We start from the raw sequence: 23,014 nt of genomic DNA on the forward strand, positions 1-23,014 counted from the left end.
AAATTCCTTTGTAGGCCTACTTCATTCTCACAGCACATTCTAAATTTTAATTTTATCCAGAAATGTACAAAAAATAAATAAATAAATATAACTGATGCTATGACAAACAAAATGTGGAAGGCTTTAGATCATTGATTTCGGAAATTTAGCTCTGAAACCAATTTTCAGACAAATTTCAGTTGAATCTGCATGGTAATTATATGGAGGGAGTAAATCATGTAAGTAAAACTGTCATTTCATAAGAAATCTAAACACCTTGCACACAAATGTATATTACATTATATAAGCTTTCAAAGTTCAAAGTAAAGTCTTACACAAAAGAAAAACAGGAATATTTTTATAATCGAATAAGAGGGAATTATTAATCTTAAGATTAAATTAGCAGAGCTTGTAGCATTGTAGAACCTAGAAAACCACACTTTACAATTCATTTTTAATTGAAGTGTATTCATTAAAAACTGATTCCCTTGCAAAAACAATGTTTATAATTTCTGCTCATCGTTTTCTTAGTCAATATTGTGTTTATTTTCTAACATTTTCTCTCTTCTTTTTGAAGTATAGTAGCACTGTTTTGCCAATCTAATATTTTGCTTTAAGGTTAACCTGTAAGCGCGTTCGAAATTGTTCTAATCTATTATGTATTTCTTGATAATGTTTAGGGATATTTTTTACAACAAATACGGCCATTTTGAACCTTGTTACCTGCACATTAGTGCAGGTGTAATAACATTACCACTGTGTAATAACATTATATATATATATATATATATATATATATATATATATATATATATATATATATATATATATATTAACGCGCTTCATACAAATTATTTATGAAAAATACATATTTCGCTTGGGATAACAATTACGGAAAAGGCCGATTGAGATGGTAACTTTCTCGTCTTCACTTCAACATTGCTTTAGATGTGCCGGTGTTTTAGTGTAATTGTGTTATGACGTCATCACTTCATGCGGTCGTCCAAGGATATTTGAGAATCCAAGGATAGACCCGTGACACGCGTGCTCTAGTGTCACGGGTCTATCCTTGGATCCTCAAATATCATTGGACGACCGCATGAAGTGATGACGTCATAACACAATTACACAAAAACACCGGCACATCTAAGGCAATGCTGAAGGAAAACGTAATGTCAATGTGTACAAATGAAATCAATTATTTAGTTTATTAATTTTTTTCATTATTTCTTAAATATCAAAAATAATTTTTTTAAACCTGCATATGAAAATAGCTCATTGCCGTTGTTATTTATTTATGTAATGAATATAACATTAATGTGACATCGTAAACACTGTGTTGTCAAGTAAAATGAAGCGTCTGATACAAAGTATCAAACGCGGCATTCACGTGCTTGCTTGCGGTGCGTTCAGTGCACTTTGTTTACTCAGTACATTGACGTGTTGAGGTCAGAAACGCACAATTTTTTCTGTATAATATTACGCGGTTTTAATTTTGATTATACAAAAGGAATCAACAAATGATGACATAAAAACACCTGTGCTTTATTCTTATAGCCTATTACACGGATTGCAATTGGATTTTATATGGGAGTGATATCAATACACAATGTGAGCATTGTGATGAATAATAGAGGCCTACAGACTAGGAATCAGATGTCCTAGCTTTTACATAATATTTTGTTATATAGACAGAGAAACGTTTTAATTCTAGGATTCACATTTTGCTTGGGTACTTGAAAATGTTTACAAAACAAAGGTGTCTGTTGCAAATATGGAACTTAAATAAAGATGGAAGGGCACTGCTCATATTCGATCCTTAATTTGTACTTCATTCTCACAGCACATTCTAAATTTTAATTTTATCCAGAAATGTACAAAAAAAAAAAAAAAAAAAAAAAAAAATACATATAACTAATGCTATGACAAAATAAATGTGGAAGGCTTTAGATCGTTGATTTCGGAAATAGCTCTGAAATCAATTTTCAGACAAATTTCAATTATGTGGAGGGAGTAAATCATGTAAGTAAAACTGTCATTTCATAAGAAATCTAAACACCTTGCACACAAATGTATGTTACATTATATAAGCTTTCAAAGTTCAAATTAAAGTCTTACACAAGAGAAACACAGGAATCTTTTTATAATCGAATAAGAGGGAACTATTAACTATTACTAAAGATTTAGATTAGAAGAACTTGTAGCATTGTAGAATCTAGAAAACCACACTGTACGATTTATTTTTAAATGGTGTATTCATTAAAAAACTGATTCCCTTGCACAAACAATGTTTAATTTCTGCTCATCGTTTTCTTAGTCAATATTGTGTTTATTTTCTGACATTTTCTTTCTTCTATTTGAAGTATTGTAGCACTATTTTGCCAATTTAATATTTGAGCTTGAAGGTTAACCTGTAAGGGCGTTCAAAATTGTTCTAATCTATTACGTATTTCTTGATAATGTTTAGGGATATTTTTTACAACAAATACGGTCATTTTGAACGTTGTTTCCCGCACTTTAGTCACGTGTAATAACATTATGCATCAAAAGCAATTTTTTATTTACGTGTTTTAAAATAATTAAAATTCTACATATAACATAACATAATATAGAAAGCTTATTATAAGAATGGTCTTTTTTGGAAAATGAAAGTGCGTGCCCCGAAGAGCCTTATGAATTAAGAAAATTATATATATATTAATGTGCTATATTTATGAAAAATATATATTTCACTTGAGATAACAATTACGGAAAAAGCCGATTGAGATGGTAACTTTCTCGTCTTCACTTCAGCATTGCTTTAGATGTGCCGGTGTTTTAGTGTAATTGTGTTATGACGTCATCACTTCATGCGGTCGTCCAATGATATTTGAGAATCCAAAGATAGACCCGTGACACGCGCTTAACATAGTTATGTTCTGATCATTAAAAGTCACTAATTCCCGCAATGAGGTAAGACTTTTTGAATCATTTAGTAATTAAAACAATTAATAAGAACTTTATAAGTTGTAATTGTAACATAATTTAAGGATAATTTCTTAATTTGATGTATTTTGTTCATTTCAGTTTCTACGTGACAATTTCAATGACAAGCAAATAAAATAGATGTGAAAAAGACTAAAGAAGTTTGCTTATTCGTAACAATTGGAAGGGTCTTATTTTAAATAGTTAAATATGTTAGGGACAAAAATAGCACTAGTACATAGAAATAAGTCTTGAGCAGTAAAATAAGAGAACAAGGCAGAAGTGCAGATCTTAATATAATGATTAAACCGGTGTTGAATGATTTTTTTTATGAAAACCCTTTTAGGCTTTTAAAAGTACAACCTGGCCATAGGCCAGTACTTCTTTGTTAATATTTATTCAATTAAAAAAATCTTGTTTTATTTATAACTAGATCCAGCAATATCTTTCTATATTGGTCAAAATTCACACTGGATTTCTTGTGGATTGGTTCATAACTATTATACCATTTTTGATGTTTTAAGAATGAAGTATACAGGGTATAACTCTTGGACTATTGCCAGTGATTGCGAAAGAGATTGAACACTTACCAGACATGTGGGCTGGAGCAAATTAAATTTTGTCAGCCCACACCTTTTTTTACCGACCCACAACAAAATAATCAAGCTGTATATTTTCACTTCTTTTTTGATGAATATTAGGCTATTGTCTGGCATTTTAAATCGCTGCTTTTTAATTTTCAGGCCAGATGTAATAGGATATTTAAAGGTTTAAGTTTAAACGTCTTTCATTTTGGTTGCTTTCTGGCATTTAAGTTTTATCCTTTTTACATCTGGGTTGCTTATCTTAATTTCTAATCTTTTAACACATGTACAAGATCATGTATCCTTTGTAAATTTTATTCCAATTTTTGACTAAAATTAAAACATAAGTCACAGTGAAGTGGAGCTTCCAACTTTTCTAACTTTCTTTTAGATTTTCACTCTTAGAAAAATGCTTGTCTGTTAGCAGGGAATGTCCTGGGTCAAAATCTGGTCGGGCCATTTTGGCCCACTTGGTCAAAAAAGTGGGACATTTTTTAAAAATGTGTGCCGTGAATTATTTTAAGAAAATTCATTGTATTTCAATATTTTTTATATGATTTAAATCAATGAAAAAAGGCTTAATGCTACTACTCTGAAGTCCTAAGTTATTGTAGTGTGTGGAAAAATCTTCCAAAATAAACATACTGTCTGAAAAATTGTACAGTACTTAATGGAAAAATCCTCAGAATTGATAATTGCCAAATAATTGCACTACATGGAAAAGGTAGACAAATCCCATTTTATTGTAAAATAAAGCTATTGCTCTCATAGCAGGCCCGTAGCCAGCAATTTTAAAAGGGGTGAGGGTCTTTTTCCATAAAAACGCCATGTACCTAGATCAAATTTTACCAAAAGTGGACCTTTGTCAGCATAAGAAGCGGTTATTTCGAAACCCCTGAACCATCCCTGGCTACGGGCCAGAGTCTGAAAAGAATTTTTATTCAATATCTAAACTAGTTCGTTTAGACTAAAGTTTAGATGAATATAATGGACAGTTTTGCACCTTGACTGTGCCATTGCGGATGTTCCGCATTGAAAATGATGTTGTCCCTCATTTTGACATATAGCACCGCTAAAGGCGCAATATTACTTAAAATATCTGTTAAAATTAGTTAAGAGCACCCATCTAAAAAGCAAATGAATATTTCTCCTCTTCACTTATCGTTTACAACATGCAGTCCGACGGAAGCCATACTTGTTTACCCAGCACGTGTAGTTAGGTGTTCTCAGAGGTCCGCGCGTGGCCAGTTTGAGCGGTTTGAGCGGCCTGTTTTCAGAGCCTTGAGCAGTACGTTTTTCATTGACCTGTAGTTGTTTCAGTTTCGATACATTTTTTTGTGAAACGGGTCACATGTCAGCCCTCACACCATCGCTACGCACACTTCGAGCGACATCATAATGTACGTAGACCTTTATTACAAAAAATAGTGTTTGCTATTTGTACGCGCCAGTATGGTGCAAGTTAAAGTTTTACTTGCACATAGTGCGTACTTAGAGCTTTACGATAAATTCAAATATGAGGCGAGGTGTCTGTTAAAGAAACCGACTTTAGTCCGTCGGACATGTGGGCCGATGAGTTAAAAGGGTTTTCCAGCCCACAGAATTGTTGCCGGCATATGGCCGTGGTCTGACGGCTTTCGCAATCACTGTATTTCTGATGTTAGATGTACAGCACTTGTTCGTATTTTAATTTTATTGAGACTTGTTTGCTCTGATATTCAGAATATTTAAGAAAACTTGTAGTCTTGCTAAGTCGGGTCAGTCCTTCGGGTTGGTCACGTGACGCTTTAAATTATGATGAAAATGGGGTTCCATTTTTGTCGTCGTTTTGGAGATGCACTAATTTCCCCACACAAAATGGGTAAAAATTGTAGGAGACATACCTTATGATATATCATTTGAAAGTTTGTGATTTCGTCTTTCTGGAGAATGTAAATGTTTGAAAATATTTCGCGTTTCCTGCGATATCACAGTAACCTACTGCACTTGAAAAAATCGGTTTTGCCAACTTTTACACCGACTTCACGGGATTATTAACACTTTGCCAACCAGATGGGAGCCGAACGCAACATATATTTCATATCAACACGAAGCCCACTTGTTTAACTTTTAGAATTTATATAAAACGCTGGTGATATAAACATTATAGCAATTTTGTTATAATTTAAACGCCCCAATGTTATACGCTTCAAAAATGCGAGTGCTTGGGGTCGCGTTCACCTCGCGCTTAAAAAAATGGACAAAGCTGAATTCACAAAATATATCGACTGCCAGAAAGCCAGTTTAACCAGCTTTCATGACTTAGTTTTTAAAAATTTGTACAATTTAAACTTCTTATAGAAATCTTTAAATAGAAAATTTCGGACACCTGAAACGGGACACCATTTGCAATCAGCCGCGTGGATAAATCTTCTATTTTACCGTTCTGAATCTATTTTTTATGACAACTAACCTTAAAAACCCTAATCCTTAGATATTCCCGCTTCTTTTTATGTATCTATCGTTTAATCACACCAACTGTTGACAAAAATACACATGAAAATACGAATAGCACAAAAGTCGTCCATTTTCACTCGATTTTGCTGAAAGTAGTGCGAACATGGCCGTCGCTTCAGCCAGTGTGCACGCGCAGCTCGAAATATGCGGACAGACTGGTAAATAAAGTCAAAGAACTAATGTATTCATTTTATATCAAGAATCTAATACATTATTTCATAAACTTAATTCAGATATTAACAGTGTATCTTTTCTCTCGCTTTGCATGTGCAACCCCTTTCAAGGATTAAACTCAAATTTAGCAATAATTCTTATATTATAACTTCTACTCAGGTAAGCCATCCACTGATTAAATGATCTGCGTTACGCAATAACTAGGCTAATGTGCAAGTCTGGCTTAAGATATAATTAAAAAAATGTAAATAAGCAGTGTCCGATTTAACTACTGTATAAAATTGATTAAGTGCATGGATAAAAAGCTTTACTGACATTATGAGACGCACTACCATGGTCAAGGCCGTTCCAAAGGGTCAGTGAACCGATTCAATTTTTGGCTTTAATGGACTTTTTAGGAATTTTAACCTCTATTACCATATGCTACATTGTATCCACGTGAATTATCACACGTTGAAATTATGTAGATGCATTGATTGCATTATATTAACTGTATGATCAGATTTGATAATTCAGGGCTTGTTTGATACACTGATATAAAAAACATAAAATTCCACGATTCTAGAAATAATCAAATCAAATTTTGAAACACAAAATTTTCCCAACAGTTGGCAAAAGGTAAAAACTTTTTCCAACCTCTGCAGTTGTCTGGCAACGTCTAGGTGTATTTTGAATTTCTCATTAACTTTTTCTAAATCGTAAACTAGTAACTTACAAGTTCATGTAGTTCTCCATGAAAGGAAAGATAAATTACTTATTTGGACTATCACTTCGATACTGAAAATACTTTGATATAGCCCTGATCTAAAAAGGCACAGATTAGGGAAACATTTTCGATTATTTTCTCAGAATTCTTTTTCCAATTTCGAAATATTCACATTAAACTATCTCCCCAACCAGCTGGCTGTCAATATCACAGTATATGGCCTCAGCAGCTCTGTCTACGTCCACGTGAAGTTTCATCTCTTCATTAGGCATGCCTCTAAGACTGGTGACAAGATTGTCGAACGTCGGGCGTTTTGTCGGTTCCTCCTCCCAACACATCATCATCATATTGTACCTAAACATGTAAGTATAATATTAGCCTTACGCATCATAGAGTGCCATCATTATCATTATTTTTCAGTTCGGAATTTCAGCACTCGGGTTTTAAAGACACGTTCTATTACCATTTCTCCGGTCACACACATGGCCTGCTTCAGAAAAAGTATCGAGGGCATAATCTCTGATATTCGTTGGTTGAATTATATATACATGATCATATTATCACAATAATTATTTTAGCAGAAACTAGTCCAGCAATGCACATAGTTAAATTTGCATATTCATGCATATATTTTCATTTTTTTTTAAATATCATTTGTATTTCTTTAACTTGCATCCATATTGTTTCGCATTATTCCTGTCGGTAAATTCAAATTTTACCTACATTACAAATCAACTGTTACTGTACTTACAATTCCTGTGTACAGTGTTGAGGCTTCTCCATTCTGTATCCTGACCTGATTTCACGTATTAGTTCTCGTCCAGACGTGATACCAGGGTAGGGGGTAGCTCCTGTGTACGTCAGCATTTGTGGAAATAAAAATAAACATTTTGTTAAGGGCAGAAGAAATCGTTTTTAGAACTACACTAGATTCTACCTGTGTGGGCGTTGGAGGGATATTCAATCTCCAAAAATCATAAAACTTCTCTTGATTAAGTCACAAATTTCTGTGATCTCCAAAATAAAAAATGTGCTCACCACAACAAATAAAAAGAAATCTTACAATAAAGACGATTTGATATACACAATAAACTAACTCTGCTTGCGTAATCATATTCGAACATGATCATATAATTGCACGTATTACACTACAGTCCTTTGAGGGACTTGTTTTACACCGTTTAAATTACTTTCAAATATTATTCCAGGCAGTGACATTGACTAGTAACACTTGCATCATACCTAAAGTGACAATCTCCCAGAGAAGGACGCCAAACGACCACACATCACTCTTGGTGGTATACACGCTGTCAGAGATGGATTCTGGTGCCATCCAGCGGATAGGAAGAGGGGTCTGGTGAATGTAGATTTAATAATAATGGTTTTCTTTTATAAATTTCAATCACAATGTAAGAAATTAATATCCAAAGTTTATAAGAAATCCAAAAGTTTTATGAGAAATATTGGTGTGCACAATAAAAGGACGAGGGTTCTGGTAAAAAAAAAGTTGGACTGGAGGTTGAGGTTTTCTCTTGTAACACATGTTGGATTCCAACACTAATTCAGACTAGAGCATTCGCTTTGGGCCAAACATACGTACCACGTCTACTAATGCTGCAAATGTTTAAACAATCGATATCAATGCGTGTAAATATGTAAATATAAATCATTTAATGATACATAATTGTACCGCATCCCTACCTCCATTCTGCTCAGATACTCCCTGCTGTCAATGACGTCACGAGCCAGACCAAAGTCGGACACCTTACACACCATGTCGTCACTGACCAGTATGTTCCTGGCGGCCAGGTCACGGTGCAGGAACTGTGAGTGAGGAATGAAAACGTACAGCTATTTACACGTAGGAAATAGAGATAGAAACTGTTTAAGAAAGAAATAAGATATTCACATTTTTTTACTCGAAAAAGTTTCTAGAAATACTGAATTCTGAGCGAAAAGTGAATCGGTTTGTCTCATTTATCGCAGTTTTTTTACATTCAAACACCATGAACTACATTGTGCTTAACACTACCACTGGGCATTGCACTTAATCCAAATCACCTATCATTATATAAACATTATATTACTGCACGCATTATTGTGCTACCTATTCTACATGTACCACTACCATAAAGTCGACCAACCTTATATGTAGATATGTGAGCCATTCCTCTGGCAGAATCTAGAGCAAAAGACAATAGATTCTGTGACGTCAGTTTGCCACTTCCGCCATGCAGATTACCATAGATGTTGTTACTGCGGCTTTTACGGAGATATGTCTTAAGGTTACCATTGCCAAGGTACTCTAACACAAGGAACGCTCGGGCTGAAAAAGTTGGATACCTATGAACTTATACGTACACACCATTTTCCGTAGGGTCTTTGAATCTATAGTAGACTCCTTAGTTATCAATGAACAATGAACGCTCGGGCTGGAAAAGTTGCATACCTATGAACTAATGAATGTAGACCTTCATTTCCCGTCGCGCTTTTGAATCTATAGAAAATTCCTTGGTTAATATTTTTCCATCACGATATACTGTAAAATGATATCCATAAGAAGTTATTCGGGTTTTTAAAGGCTTAATGGGGAAATTAGCAGTTTATTTTACCCTTTAAAAGGCTTTTACCTGCTGTTTTACAGAACCCCAAAATGGCGACTACATTTTCGTGCTGAGGCACTAACTGCATGGTCTCTATTTCTCTAAAAAATTCTTTTTTGTCGACTTCTGAATATTGCTCTGAATTGAAAAGACAAAAAAGGAAAATAAAAAAGACACATAATTCGAAATATCAAGATGATGGGGTATTGATATTTGACTTTTGTTCCTTTTGCAAAGACATATTCAAACGACAACAAAGTATTGTTAAATATGCAGTATTTAGTTTTTAAAAATGGTTTTGAATGTCCTTAACACAGTGTTAAAGGGCCTAGGTCTTGATTGGCGATTAAATCTGCCATGTATGTTGAATGCTCCTCTAATTGAAAACGACTCATATGCAGTGGAATCACAGCACATACAAAGCACGAACATATGGAACAATACCTTTCAAAAGTTTTACTGCAACAGGTTTTTCTGCATTGGTGAATTTGATGTTTTTCAAAATTGCCTTATAGACTTCGCCAAAGTGACCATGCCCAATAGTTTCCAGGAGGCGAATGTCGCTAGCGGTGAGTTCGCCGACGTGATCACCCGCCGCTACTTCTGTGTAGGGTTGTGCCTGAATTGATGCCAATGTTAGTGTGCATTTCCGTATTTTTAGTTTGAGAAGTAGGGAGGCAAACAACCCCTATATGTGATGTCAGAGGGGGAGCCACGCTCTTACGTGGATTCTATATAGCTTTAATCTGATATATTTAAACCGAAACAAACGACTAAACATAAATAATTAAATAAATGCTACTAATTGGCCACAGCTCTCGTCTGGTGAATGATTTGTTGCAAAAATTCAATGATATCAGGATGGGACAACCATCTTTGAAACCTAATGTTGATCCTACTAAGCAGCTGTGGCATGAATTGGAGTGTGCAATGCAGGGAAAAGCAAAACGCCTAATAATCTGGACCAACTATGCCAAGATCTTCAGAAGAATGGGACAATATCCCACAAAACAAGCCGCACCGGAGATAATTGCAGTACGCGGTAGACACACTCTATTAAGCACGTGACCTTTAACGAGCACACCCTAATGCTAATTGTGTGTAAATTTGGTGACATTTGTTGATTTCTTTTCAATTTAAAGAGCATTGCTATGTTAGACACATATATAAAAAAATTCAGATGTTATTATTTAAATTGCTGCTAATATACAACATACAGGTACATCTGAAACTGAGGCAGGCATTTCGTAGACGTGGTCATTGCTTGCTTTCTGTTTTCTTTGGCGAAAGATATTTCTGTCAGGAAGTAAGGACTCCTTTTTGCACAGTCTCTGAAAACATAAAGAAGTTCCGTCAATCATATATGAACAATTTACATTAAGGTAATGTAATGGAAATACATGGCGCGAAGTACCTTCCAGATTTATTTCATAATTTTGTAAGATATGCAAAGCAACGTAGTGGCATAGCGTAAAACTCGTGTCATATTATTTCCTTTCCATATTTGAATGGAAAACAACACTGTTGATGGCACCACTGGACATCTTAAATCGACTAAACGTATAAGAAGTATGATCCAGCAAGTCGAGTGAAATGAAAACTTTCTTTTTCATCTAAAACCTGTAAACGTGCTCAGCAGTACTTATTACCTTGTACAAGACAAACCCTGCCAAGGTCACAACAACAAGAAAACCCAAAAGCGTACCAATCACAATTCCAGCGGTTTTCCCTGGGTCATCTATAATTAAAACCACTGAAAAATAAAATGTACACTTGCCTTAAATGTTCAAAGTAGCGCTTACACGCAAAGGAACGTCCTTGTTACAGTCTATATTACGTACTAGCTGCGATGTCATATGTTACATGTTGAAAGCCTGAACTAGCAACTTAAGAAAAAGTTGTTAATTTTAATAAATATACAAAGGTCAATTGCAAAAAAAAGAATGATAAGTTATTAAAATACATAACATAAATTCAGCCATTGTATTTAAATCAACCGTTTTGTTCCTTCCCAACACGTCCAAAATGTTATACTGACAATTTAGGCGATGCATTAGATCACATTTTTTTATGCAGATGATAGAAAACGTGTTTTGAAAATGCATCATTTCTAAGAGTTGTTCTAGTAACTGCAACTGAGAGAGCTACAAAATTATTAGAAGCACGAGATATTAATAGATACAGAGTCCTTTGTTTAATTTAAACACCTCAGAGGCAAAGCAAAATCACACCATTTAAATTTTTTTCAAAGGCACAATTCCTGCTAGTTCTTAGCATTCCACCTTAATATTTTCCTGTTTTTTTATTGTTTTACTTGTTTTTGTCTCTAGTTTCTGACAAAATGTGGCTGGTGCAGCCAAACAGATTTCATGGCCATACACTTGCTCAAAATGATGGAATATATAAGAAAATATTTGCGTATTCGCTTCTTTAATATTGGCGGTGACAATTAAACACTAACGAGTTGGTCAATTTGAACTTAGTGATATCGCAGATGTTATACTCTTTTGGTATATTCCAACATTTTGAGCAATTGTATAGTATGGAAAATGATGAAGTCAAAACGGAGCATTTCATACGCAATATGCTGATCATATCAAATTTCTTTTCTCAGGGAAAAAAGACCAAAAAAAGGCTGAGGGTCCATTTAATTATTTCACAACTTCTAAGATTTCTTTTATATAAACGAAACTTTTCCGCATATATGCCCTCAGGTGGTTCTCCGAAAAGACAATTGAAGAAGTGATGGATAACACAACTGAATTTTAGTCAAAATGCCCTGCATTATTCTGATGCCGAACATGTTATATGCTGAAAATAAGTTTTAATAAAAAAAAAACTAAAAAAAAAAAACCCGTAATGAAACGTAGAACATGCAGGCCCGTAGCCAGGGGGGATTCGGGGGGTTCGAAAGAACCACACTTTTTGTTGGAATAAGGTCCACTCTGGGTACAATTTGACCTAGGTACATGGGGATTATATGGTAAAAGGTCCACTTTTTCAGAAAAAGAACCCCCCCCCCCTTTGAAATTGCTGGCTACGGGCCTGACATGTGCCAATATTGGACTGTTTTTTTTTCATCAAAGATGTTCAGAAACGGAGGTGACTGGTTATGTTAATTTGAATCTTGATTAAAAAACAAGATTGTGGATTTAACAGTTTAATAATATCGATATCCCGAGCAGGCTAATAAATAGAATTTATGATTTTATCAAATGAAAATTAGAGTGAAATAAATCTACCTGACTTGGTACTGATTCCAAAATTAGCAGTCGGAAGAAAAGATGTGAACTGAACTGAAATGCGCAATGGGACAAGCTCATTGATATGTCAAACACCTAACATGTCAATAATGCTCTTGGAGTATTGCACTTAAGACATGTATTTTTTCTTATCTTTGTTAAGAAAAATTTAAAAGATATAAAAACTATTCATGCAAGTCTTTAGAGAAAAACTGAGCCATTTAATTACAGACTTGACATTTAATGTAGAATATTTCAGTTTCGAAGGTTGCCTAGGTAAAAAATGCATTCTTTTTTTAAAAAACTCTGATCTCATATAAGATATGTGAATGGAGAAGTGTGTAGTCAGGTGTGTCGCTACCAATTAACTAAGTATCAGGTTTGTTGTGCTGCTGCATTATGTAATATGCAGCGATTAAATTGGGTAGTGCCCCTTATGGAAGGTCAAAGCTTGGCTTTGGCAAAGCTTGGTTCTGTCAAAAAAGTATCCATATGTCGGCAACTACTGCATTGAAGAATTTGCATGCAAGTGGTCGATTTTGCAGTGTGTAAAATGAGCTGTGCAGTGCTTTACAAATTTGTTAATCCGTGGCAGAATGGCGCAAAAAAAAAAAAAAAAAGACATTGCCAGACAGATAATTGCGCCGAACGAAACGGTCCGCGCAGTTTTATAAAGTAATGCCCAGACTGACGTATCTACACAGAGGCCACTCCCGATGTATTGAAAACTTACCACCAGGGTACAGGACCCACTGTCTTTTGGGATACCACATTGGTGCCAAAACACCAATGGTAGTCATCGACGAAAACCTGAACCAGATCAAACAAAGGGATAATCTGGGAACCACTTGCCTATAAATTGATAGGGGGTACCTAAGGAACAATTTTAGGTTGCACGGTCAGATTGCCGGTTCACACAGAGCACTTTTAAAAGCAGATTACTGACAGAAGCAATGGAATGAGCAGCTACCTTGGTCACCAAATTAGCCATATTTGAACCATAGACAATATGTGGGTAGGCCATTACTCGCTGAATCAATGGCCTACATCTCCTACAACAAAACTGAACCAAATTGGACAGATTTTGACCGATGCTTGGAATGGAATTCCAGATTGAACTCTAAACAGCTATCCCAAGGAATGCCTTGCGACTTGGGAGCGCTGGTAGCAGCCAGAAGAGGCCAGGCGTAAAGCGACCGTTACTGTAACTAGACACTGACATGAGGGTCCTTTGTGGAACGTGTAACTCTTTTACAGACGATAATTTGGAAAATATGGAGATCCAGAATATCTTTTTTAATGGTTGTCGTATGACATAGAATAGGCGATGTGTTTCTGTTTGCTTCTCTGGCGAATTCCATTAATGAGCTGATGTCACAATGACATCAAAGAGATAATTAAAAGTTATTAAAACACGATTTTAATCCTTGTTTTCATTTATGAGTCAGTAAAATAGGAAAAAGTGATGAAAAATGATTTTAAATGTCAAGTCTGTACCTAAACGCACTGGCAGTCTTAGCTAATATGTTAGGTTTATTGACAATAACAGTGGTCACTAAAAGAAACCTTATGATCTCAAATAAATTCAAGATACAAAAAGTTAGTACCTGGTCCTTGGGTGACACCTGAGTAGTCAGGGGTGGAGGTGAAGGAGAATGGTGCTGCGAGAGGAAGAAATAAAGAAATACTAATTCAGCAAACCAATGTCCGTGAAGACTGAAGACTCTGATACACTTCTTACACAATGGTGAGAATGGGCAAAAATTCTCCCAGGGATTGCAACCACGGTGAAACAGGGGCTTAGCGAACACATGGAATAGTTTTATAGGTTATTGAACAATAGTTGATTTGTCACTTAACAATACACAAAATGAAATAATTACATTTTATGCATAATTTTTAAGGAAAATAGTTTTTTAATAGGGAAGACCGGGGTAAGTTCTCCCCCCCCCCGTCAATTTATGAAAAAGTAACTACTAGGTAAAAAAAATTGGCAACATACTCTTGTAAAGTGACCGTAGCCTACAATGCTAAGGGAGTGTCGGACGTTAAAAAGTTTTACTTAAGCGGTGAGTCGAAATAAACGATTTTTGCACCTAAAAGTAATTTTGTTTAAGAGATTTAAAAATCTATTTTCATAGGCTTTTGATCGAATATGATATATGTATGGGGCATTAAACTGGGGCTAGTTGGCCCCCTTGACTCGGGGCAAGTTGGACCCTCATGTTACTCACAATCCTTTGCGCGCAACAGAGCTAGAGACCATTGTTGAAACAAACTCAATGGTTTAAAACTGAATTTGTTACTTTCTTTTAAAATGAAAATTTTTCATTCGTTTTCATTCATTAAATGCCTGCTTTATACCATTACTAATTTATTCTTAATTAAAACAAAACAATTTTTATTGATAGATACATTGGTTCTTGCAACAGATACAACGTGATGTAAGGAAACCTTAAAGCAATAACAACTCTTCCTTTGAGATTCAAAATTCCGCATGAAATACATTGTAAACAACGCATGGAAATATATTATATTGTATTTTACCACTAAAACGGCCGTTATTGTAGTAAAACTAAAATCTGTGCTTGTCAATAGGGCTTTCGATGCTTTCATCAAGGCATTCGTTGCTAATGACGTAATGGTGTGACGCGGATTCTCGCGTTCATTCGAGACCAAAATAACATATGGCGCCAAACGCATTAATGCGGACGCAGACGTAAGTTGCGAGTTTTTGTACAGTGCGTCGGATAACAAAAAGCCCAGAACGGCACACATTGTGGATATTAATGTATTTTTAACAAAAAGACGAATATATCTCATGAATCTTATATAGTGTTGTTGTTGTCTGCTTTTCCCGCGGTTTTAAGTAGGTCAACAGTGACTATGCGATGTCAGAGAGAGCTCCGTCAGTTAAAATCTCTTAAGAGATTTTAACAAAAAACCGTACGTTTAGGAAAAAACCCTGGATTAACTTTGAATGCAGGAATGGGGTCGCTGACCATTGGTAAGTACTGGAAAATTGCCGTTTACTCCAGGAAAATCCAATTTTTGGCCAAAATGAAGAGTTATTATGACTTTAATAAATCTGCCTCATTTGAACTATTTATTCATCAAAGACTCTCAAAAATCAATTTAATATATAAAAAATGTATACAAATGTATTTCAAGGCGTTTACATGGGATACTTACTTCATTTTCGTATAGGGTGCCAACTTGCCCCGACCCTGCCCCCCCCCCCCCCCCCCCCCCCGACGTCACCTGCGTTTTTTAGTCAAATTGCGAGCCATCTGGCATTATATTTGAAAAATAATGACGTTGCATACGTAGCTTAGTTCATGGGACTTATATTACTTTGAAACCGGTTTGATACTTTAACTCATTCCTAGTTGTCCAACTTGGCCAACTAGCCCCGGTCTCCCCGAACCATTCATACAAGTTTTCAGTTTTTCAGTAAATGGGTTACAACTTGCGTCTGACAATGGATCGCAACCCCGGTGAAACAGGGGCTTAACGAACACATGGAATAGTTTTACAGGTTATTAAACAAATGTTGATTTGTCACTCAATAATTACACAAAATGAGGAAATTGCATATAAGGCACGTTTTTTCTCTTTCTTGATGAAAATAGATCTTTATAATAGCCATCCACACAAGTCTTCAGTTATACAGTATATGGTTCACAACTTATATCAAATTACAGTACCTAGTTCAGTTGTAGTAGGTCTCTCTACCAGTAACACCAAACTACTGTTCACGGATCCAAGCTGATTTGTAGCAGTGCAATAAAACACTGACTCAGATGTTATGTTGAGTGTAACTGACACTGGGACATCAGACACAAACGTTTGGATTGCATTTGCGTTCTTAAATATGGTGACGTCTGGGACAGGTTTTCCGCCACTGGTGTTGCATGTGAGGTTGTATGTTGTGTTACCTATTTGACTGTATTGGAGATCTGCACTGGTTGGTTTCCCTTAAATAAAGTGATTCCTAGTTACTTATTTGTAAACAAAATCAGCATATTAGAGTAGGTCTGTTCTGCCCTCTCAAACGGGAGAGCAGCCGCACACATAAACACACCTCCCCCCTTCATCTCACACGCGCACACCCACCCATTGTACAGTAGCATATTGTCGCCTTCGTGATTCCAGAAGCATTGTACTAGTAATAAAGTTTGACTTCTTACACATCACTAAATATGCCGTTAAGATACATGAAATATACATACATCAAAGCTACAAGAAATAAAGTATACTTTACATCCAACAATAAGGTCGTTCGTGTGTACATTGGCATGTGAACTTGCCAGAATTCTGTCCACTACCATACTCCATGTATAATTTCCGCTGTCGTTCCATTGTGCTTGTTTTATCTTGAGACCAATTGCCAGGGGTTCCCTCAACTCCTCAATATCTGTTCGTGATTGGAAATGATTCAGTAGATGTGGAGAGATGGTGTTCCCTCCCCTGCCTCCGTTTTGTTCATACGTGTACACAGTTTTAGCTTGACCTGTTCCATTTAAGTTAAGCTGTGCCTCAATTCTTGTATTACCATTTTCTGTGGCAGTATAGCTGAAGTTACTCCACAGTATCACCTCCTGTCCGTATGCAACGACCAAAGTTTTCTCGCTGGACTCAGTGATGATCACACCCTGAATACCTACCAAGAGATGTTCATCACTGTCAATTTCTCTAGTGGCGTTCTACATTTAAAACTTTGAAAAAAAAAGTAAATGTGTATAAAATTTACGTTATGTAAACAAAAATAAACCATCGCAATATTAATTTCATTTGAAATTTAATTACTGGTGTGTCCCTCATATTTAGTAAATAGCTGACAAATGATATGATCTTGGTTATCGCAAAGCTCACGGCAAATGAGAATAAATGGTTGAATAGTTGAACTATACCAGTACATGTTAAGATACTTCATGGTATATTACCACTTCATAGGATAAGAATTACTACTTCATGATAGAAGGCGACTTCATTGGTTAAAAAATAAAGACCCTTAGGAGACTTCGTAGTATATTACCACTTCATGGTACATTGTATCCAAACATGTTTCAGTTCTGGTTGGATGTGGAAATTAGGCGTAAAGGTCGATATGATGTTTCATTATAGACCTTGATTTCCAGAGTGACGCGTGTATTCGAAATGGGGTGTGTGTGTGTGTGTGTGTGTGGGGGGGGGGGGGGGGGGGGGGGGGGGGGGGGGAGTAACATTACTCACTCACATGATAGTGCGTATTTTATCTCGTTGGAGTTTAATGAAGCTGTTGTTTTCATATGTTCTCGTAGATACCCGTGAGTTTAACTTCTATAAATAATGTACTTTATTTCAAGAGCTTCGGTCCAGTGGCGGAAAGCATAAAGCTAGTTTTTTGTTTTACCCTTTTAGTTTTGAAATTTTTCAGATTTCAGGACGTTTAAAAACTGACAATATTTGGACGTTGAATCATGGCTAGATATATAAGACAAACGAAGTGTATAAATAAACACATTGCCTGCCTTTAAACTAGGGCATAAAACTGACCATGTGTGGTTTGATTGACGGCACAGGTTTATAGATGTGGCTAGTACACAGTAGCAAGAATGTATGTCTTTCCACTGTAGGTAGAGAACTCTACTAGGCAGAGAGGTTTTAATTTTGCTCCACACTAGGTGTACATTAATATCTTTAACAAACCGTCTATTCCATTATTCGTGTTATAGAAGTATCTCTTTTGTAACTATGACATAAATGTTATGACTTGCAATAACAAGCTGTAAAAATAGGCTTTTCTATTGATATGCAACAAATATGTTTCGAAAATATCTCGGTCGTTTAAAAAGATTGACCTCTTGGCCTATATACTTAATGAAAACGCTTAGGTCGGAAAGTCCGAAATCTGAATGATTTGAAACGGTCAACTGTCCAGATAGATGTTGGGGAGAATGAAATGCTGGAGATTCATAAAACTGGTGTAGAGCCGCATTTTGCAACTGCAACGCATTTTGCAACCAAAGAAAATCGTGAAAATGAATTTTTCAACCGGAACGCATTTTGCAACCAGAATTTTTTCTTAGTCAATAAATAGCTAGTGAGAAGTTCTATAGAGGTAGAATTGGAATGGGGACGGGGTTGTCTCGGCTAGGTACGCTTACATTGCTCAAGGTTTCCCTGTGGTGGACAATTTATTATATACATGCATAATCTGTTTCACATTGTTACTTCCTAAACCATCATAGTTAGGAACTTGATACGTCGGGGATTAATAAACCTATCATTATAGGGATTTGCAAAGGCTCTTCGGAATTCAATTGTGACTTGGGGTGTGGTTGACCCTGGGGGTGGTCTATTCTAATTTTTACATTTTTTTATTTTATGCTAGGAGCATGAAACGTGGCTACATACTATTTTGAACGTGGAAGGGCACTTCGGATTTTTTTTTTTTTTTTTTGGGGGGGGGGGGGGGGGGGGTCCTGGGGGCGGTTGAGTCTAATTGACATTGTTATTCCTGCTATATCTATCCTGAGACCAATAAAGCTGGGAACGTAAGGCTATGGGGATTGAAAAATCTGTCTTTGGGGATGTGTATGGGTCCTTCTGCGTTTTTGTGACATTGGGTGTGGCCGTCCCTGGGGAGGTTGATTTTAAATTTTACATCGTTATTCGTGCTTCTACCCTTACGCCATTACAGTTGGGAACATGAAACCTTCCGGGCTGATAAACTTACCATTGAGGATATGCATAGGTTTCCGGGAATGTTAGTATGATATTTCAGGTGTGGCTATCCCGGGGGGTGGTTGATTCTATTTTTCACAACTTTATTTCTGCCATCTATACCCTTAAATTTTAAGAAACATGGGACAGAGATTGATGAACCTGTCATTTTAATGAATGTGCATGGGTCCTTGAGAAATGTAGAGAACAGCAGAAGCACATAAAGAACTAAATGGACTTCCAGCCATATGCATAAATATAGGTCAGGGAATCCAATTAAAAACTAATTCAAGGCCCCACACACTCGATCAGGAATCCTAGCGTTTAACTGCTGTTGTGTCTTAACACAAAACAAAAATGTTTATTCCCCAAGAGCAGTAATTAACATGTGTGTTTTATGTTAAAGAACAATGGGACTTGGACCCTAGGATTCCTGAGAGTATGGTGTCTTGAATGGGTTTTAATTAACTTGTCCTATATTCAAGAATACGACTGAAGGTCTGTTATTTAGTACTTTCTGCTGCTTTCTGTACATTTCCCCTTCCTTCCTAACTCGAAGACCGCCATCAGATTCACACATACAGGGTAGGATGTAGTACTAGCTGGGTCGGTCCAACTCTGCAAGGAATCTTAATTGCAATCTATGGAATCAGCTTCATTGCCTGACAAACCACTAATCACTCCACCCCCTAGGACGGCCACACCCCAAGTCACACTAATGTAGCCCACCCATGCACCAAAGACTCATGTTCCTAATTCGAATGGTCTAGGGGGAGATGAAATAGATTACGGTAATATATATATATATATGTGTGTGTACCATCCCCAGGGACAGCCACACCCCAGGTCACAAAAAAAAAAAAAGAAAAAAAAACTGCCTATGCACACCCCGACATTTTAGTTTCCTCAACCTAAAGACCTATGGGTATATAGCAGAAAATACAATTTAAAGATAATAATCAACCGCCCCTAGGTCACCAAAGTCATCAAAAATCCGAAGGACACGTGCACATCCCTAATGGCAAGTTTAAATATCCCCAACGTCTCATGTTCCTCACTTTAATGGATAGAGGATACCAGTAACAACGATATAAAAAAATATATACCCCCCCCCCAAAGGACTGCAAAGTCCCACTACTAAAGGTCTACGGGTAGATAGCAGAAATTACGATGTAAAAATTACAATCAACCACAATTACAATCAACCACAATTCTGAATAAATATCAATCTATAAGCCTGTTGATCTCGCAGATCAACTACGTTAATTAGGCTGCTAAACAACAAGTAGGCCTACCCTCCCCCCCACAGGTTTCCAAATGCAGACTGTGCCGCAGATAATACCAAGTGAGCCAGCCAAGGGCACATTTCGGGGACACCATTGATCACATCATGATGGACATTCACAGGTGTAGGACCAGAACAGAGCATCTCGGAAACCAAGGGACAGACGTAAATCATTACACTTGCGCGTGTCTTACCTCATGGAAAAATTAGTCTTTTCAGAGTGGGATGCGACTTGATCAAGATAATTGTAGAGCACGATTATATACAAGACCTTCTCTGCTTCTTTTTATTATCTATATATTTATCTTTAATAATTGATTCCTATTTGTTTATTTATCCATCTTATAATCCAGTAACCTAAGCGTAAATTATATTTTCATAGCCTGGTTTACCTGATCCAGTAGTTTTATGTATCAAGCGGATCTGGGAGGGGAGGACCCAGGGGGTCTGGACCCCCTATTTCTTCAACGCTGATCATAATCTCCCATAATGTACTAATTTTTAGAAATACTGGATCCTCACCTACATACGCCTGTGTATTTTAAAATTACTCAAAACATGCATCCAATACCACTAAAGAAACCCTATTCAGTCATACAAGTGAATTAAAACGTACAGTTTACCTATTTTGGATAATATTTACAGTACAAAAACATTATATTTCAAAAACGTTCTCTCTCATAACGTTGGACCAACAACAGGTACTTTTTTACCATTATCCCATGAAGTCGCAGGCAATATCTTATGTGGAGATGAAGTCGCAATTTATCCTATGAAGTCGATTTGACAGTAAAATCAGAGCATTTATCCCATGAAGTGGTAATATACCATGAAGTATCTTAACACACGTATATACTGTATGGATGTGTAGTAAGAAATCAGGCTTGAGGAATGACGTGAGGAGTGTTTGTTTGTCTATCTATCTGTCAGTTTGTATGTTTGTTTGTTTGTTTTTAATGGGAGGGGTAACTATGGCTATTAATGCTTTTTTAAATTCTTTTTTAAACCTTGTTTATTTTACTTGTATATTTAATTTTTTTATTACATCATTTTCTTTGTTTTTGAAAATTCTATCTTGTCTGTTTTGATTTTCAGTCGCGTCTCATCTTATGGGTAATAGTGCGCTAGCATTAAAGTTTGTTTCAGTGCATTATTAGGTTGTTTAAGCAGTTCAGCTGAGATACGCAATGGACGCAGCGTATATTTGATCGCTCAAGTGCCCTTGTACTTAAACAGTCGTACATGTACAAAATATTTCTACATGTCTAAATGGTGTACACAACAAACAGTTAAGCGCACATGCAGGTGTCCCATACAAGTAAATTTTGGGCAACTTTGGCTTACGCGATTATTGGACTTCTGAGTTCCTTATAACTTACAAAAGCCTGAGTCAACAATGAAGGGCAACTACAACTTACAAAAGAGTGTGTCAACAGTGAAACTTCCTCGTATTTTGGATTTCTTGGACAAAGAGCGGTCAGCTAGCATACTGCTGATTTAACAATGGCGATATTTGTTTATTGACAAGGTAGTTTTCTTTACAGGAGGGGCAGGTGGTCGTTCTTGCTCTTCCCTATAACGCCTCCTCTTCCCTTCCTTTGGCTTACTTGAGGAGGAGGAAGAAGGGCACAGGAGGAGGTGTAGGGAAGAGCAAGTACACCCTCCTCCTCCCTAACTCCTCCTCCTCCTCTTCCCTACCTCCTCTCCCCTTCCTCCTCCTCCTCAACTTCTTGTAGGGAGGAGAGTAAGTGAGGAGGTGTAGGGAAGAAAAAGATGAGGAGGAGGAGGAAGGGAAGAGGAGGAGTTGTAGGGAAAAACAAGTACACCTTCCTCCTCCGCCTGCAAATAAAACTACCAAATCAAAAACAAACAAACAGACAGACAGACAGACAGACAAAAAAACAAACAAACACCCTTCACGTCACCCCTCACGCCGTTAGTAACTCCCAGCCTAATTTCTTACTACTGCGTGCGTGCGTGCGTGTGTGTGCGTGCGTGTGCTTGCGTGTGTGTGTAGTTGAAATTTGTATAATTCCCTTCGTATGTAGTAATTTATATACGTAGAAATAAAAACACTGAAAATTAGTTCCTAAATCTCTCAGTTCTACTTGGCCTCTTTGCATCCATAATCAAATAAAACCCTGAAAAGGCTCGTTGTGGCTGGAGTGCACGTCCTAGGGAATGTATTGCTAGGAATGGAAGTCCTAGGACATACGTTACTAGGATTCGATGTCCGTAGGACGAAGGCTCCCAAGTAATGCAAGTCCTACGTG

The 23,014-nt window shown here is 36.5% G+C and overlaps 1 protein-coding gene across 4 annotated transcripts in view; it reads right to left on the bottom strand.

Moving 5' to 3' along the window:
* Nucleotides 1–6,202: 6,202 nt before the first annotated feature.
* The window catches only part of LOC106152921 (fibroblast growth factor receptor 3-like), an 18,864-nt gene continuing 2,052 nt past the window's right edge, over nucleotides 6,203–23,014 (bottom strand). The window contains exons 2-14 of one of the 4 annotated variants that reach the window (XM_087017365.1): nucleotides 17,013–17,411; nucleotides 16,456–16,725; nucleotides 14,356–14,409; nucleotides 12,749–12,802; nucleotides 11,156–11,259; nucleotides 10,730–10,837; nucleotides 9,951–10,125; nucleotides 9,534–9,644; nucleotides 9,048–9,229; nucleotides 8,605–8,727; nucleotides 8,146–8,257; nucleotides 7,655–7,754; nucleotides 6,203–7,257 (exon numbers count right to left, since the gene is read on the bottom strand). In XM_087017365.1, coding sequence (XP_086873491.1) covers nucleotides 7,077–7,257; nucleotides 7,655–7,754; nucleotides 8,146–8,257; nucleotides 8,605–8,727; nucleotides 9,048–9,229; nucleotides 9,534–9,644; nucleotides 9,951–10,125; nucleotides 10,730–10,837; nucleotides 11,156–11,259; nucleotides 12,749–12,802; nucleotides 14,356–14,409; nucleotides 16,456–16,725; nucleotides 17,013–17,411 — 1,973 coding nt within the window. In that variant the 3' untranslated portion in view covers nucleotides 6,203–7,076. Of the gene's footprint in view, nucleotides 7,258–7,654; nucleotides 7,755–8,145; nucleotides 8,258–8,604; nucleotides 8,728–9,047; nucleotides 9,230–9,533; nucleotides 9,645–9,950; nucleotides 10,126–10,723; nucleotides 10,838–11,155; nucleotides 11,260–12,748; nucleotides 12,803–14,355; nucleotides 14,410–16,455; nucleotides 16,726–17,012; nucleotides 17,412–23,014 lie in introns of all 4 variants that reach the window. The other 3 variants (XM_087017364.1, XM_087017366.1, XM_087017367.1) reach the window with 3 other exon arrangements.

Source organism: Lingula anatina, chromosome 7 (genome assembly GCF_051362555.1).
Source record: "Lingula anatina isolate TDL-2025a chromosome 7, LinAna3.0, whole genome shotgun sequence".
In the NCBI taxonomy this organism is placed as follows: domain Eukaryota; kingdom Metazoa; phylum Brachiopoda; class Lingulata; order Lingulida; family Lingulidae; genus Lingula; species Lingula anatina.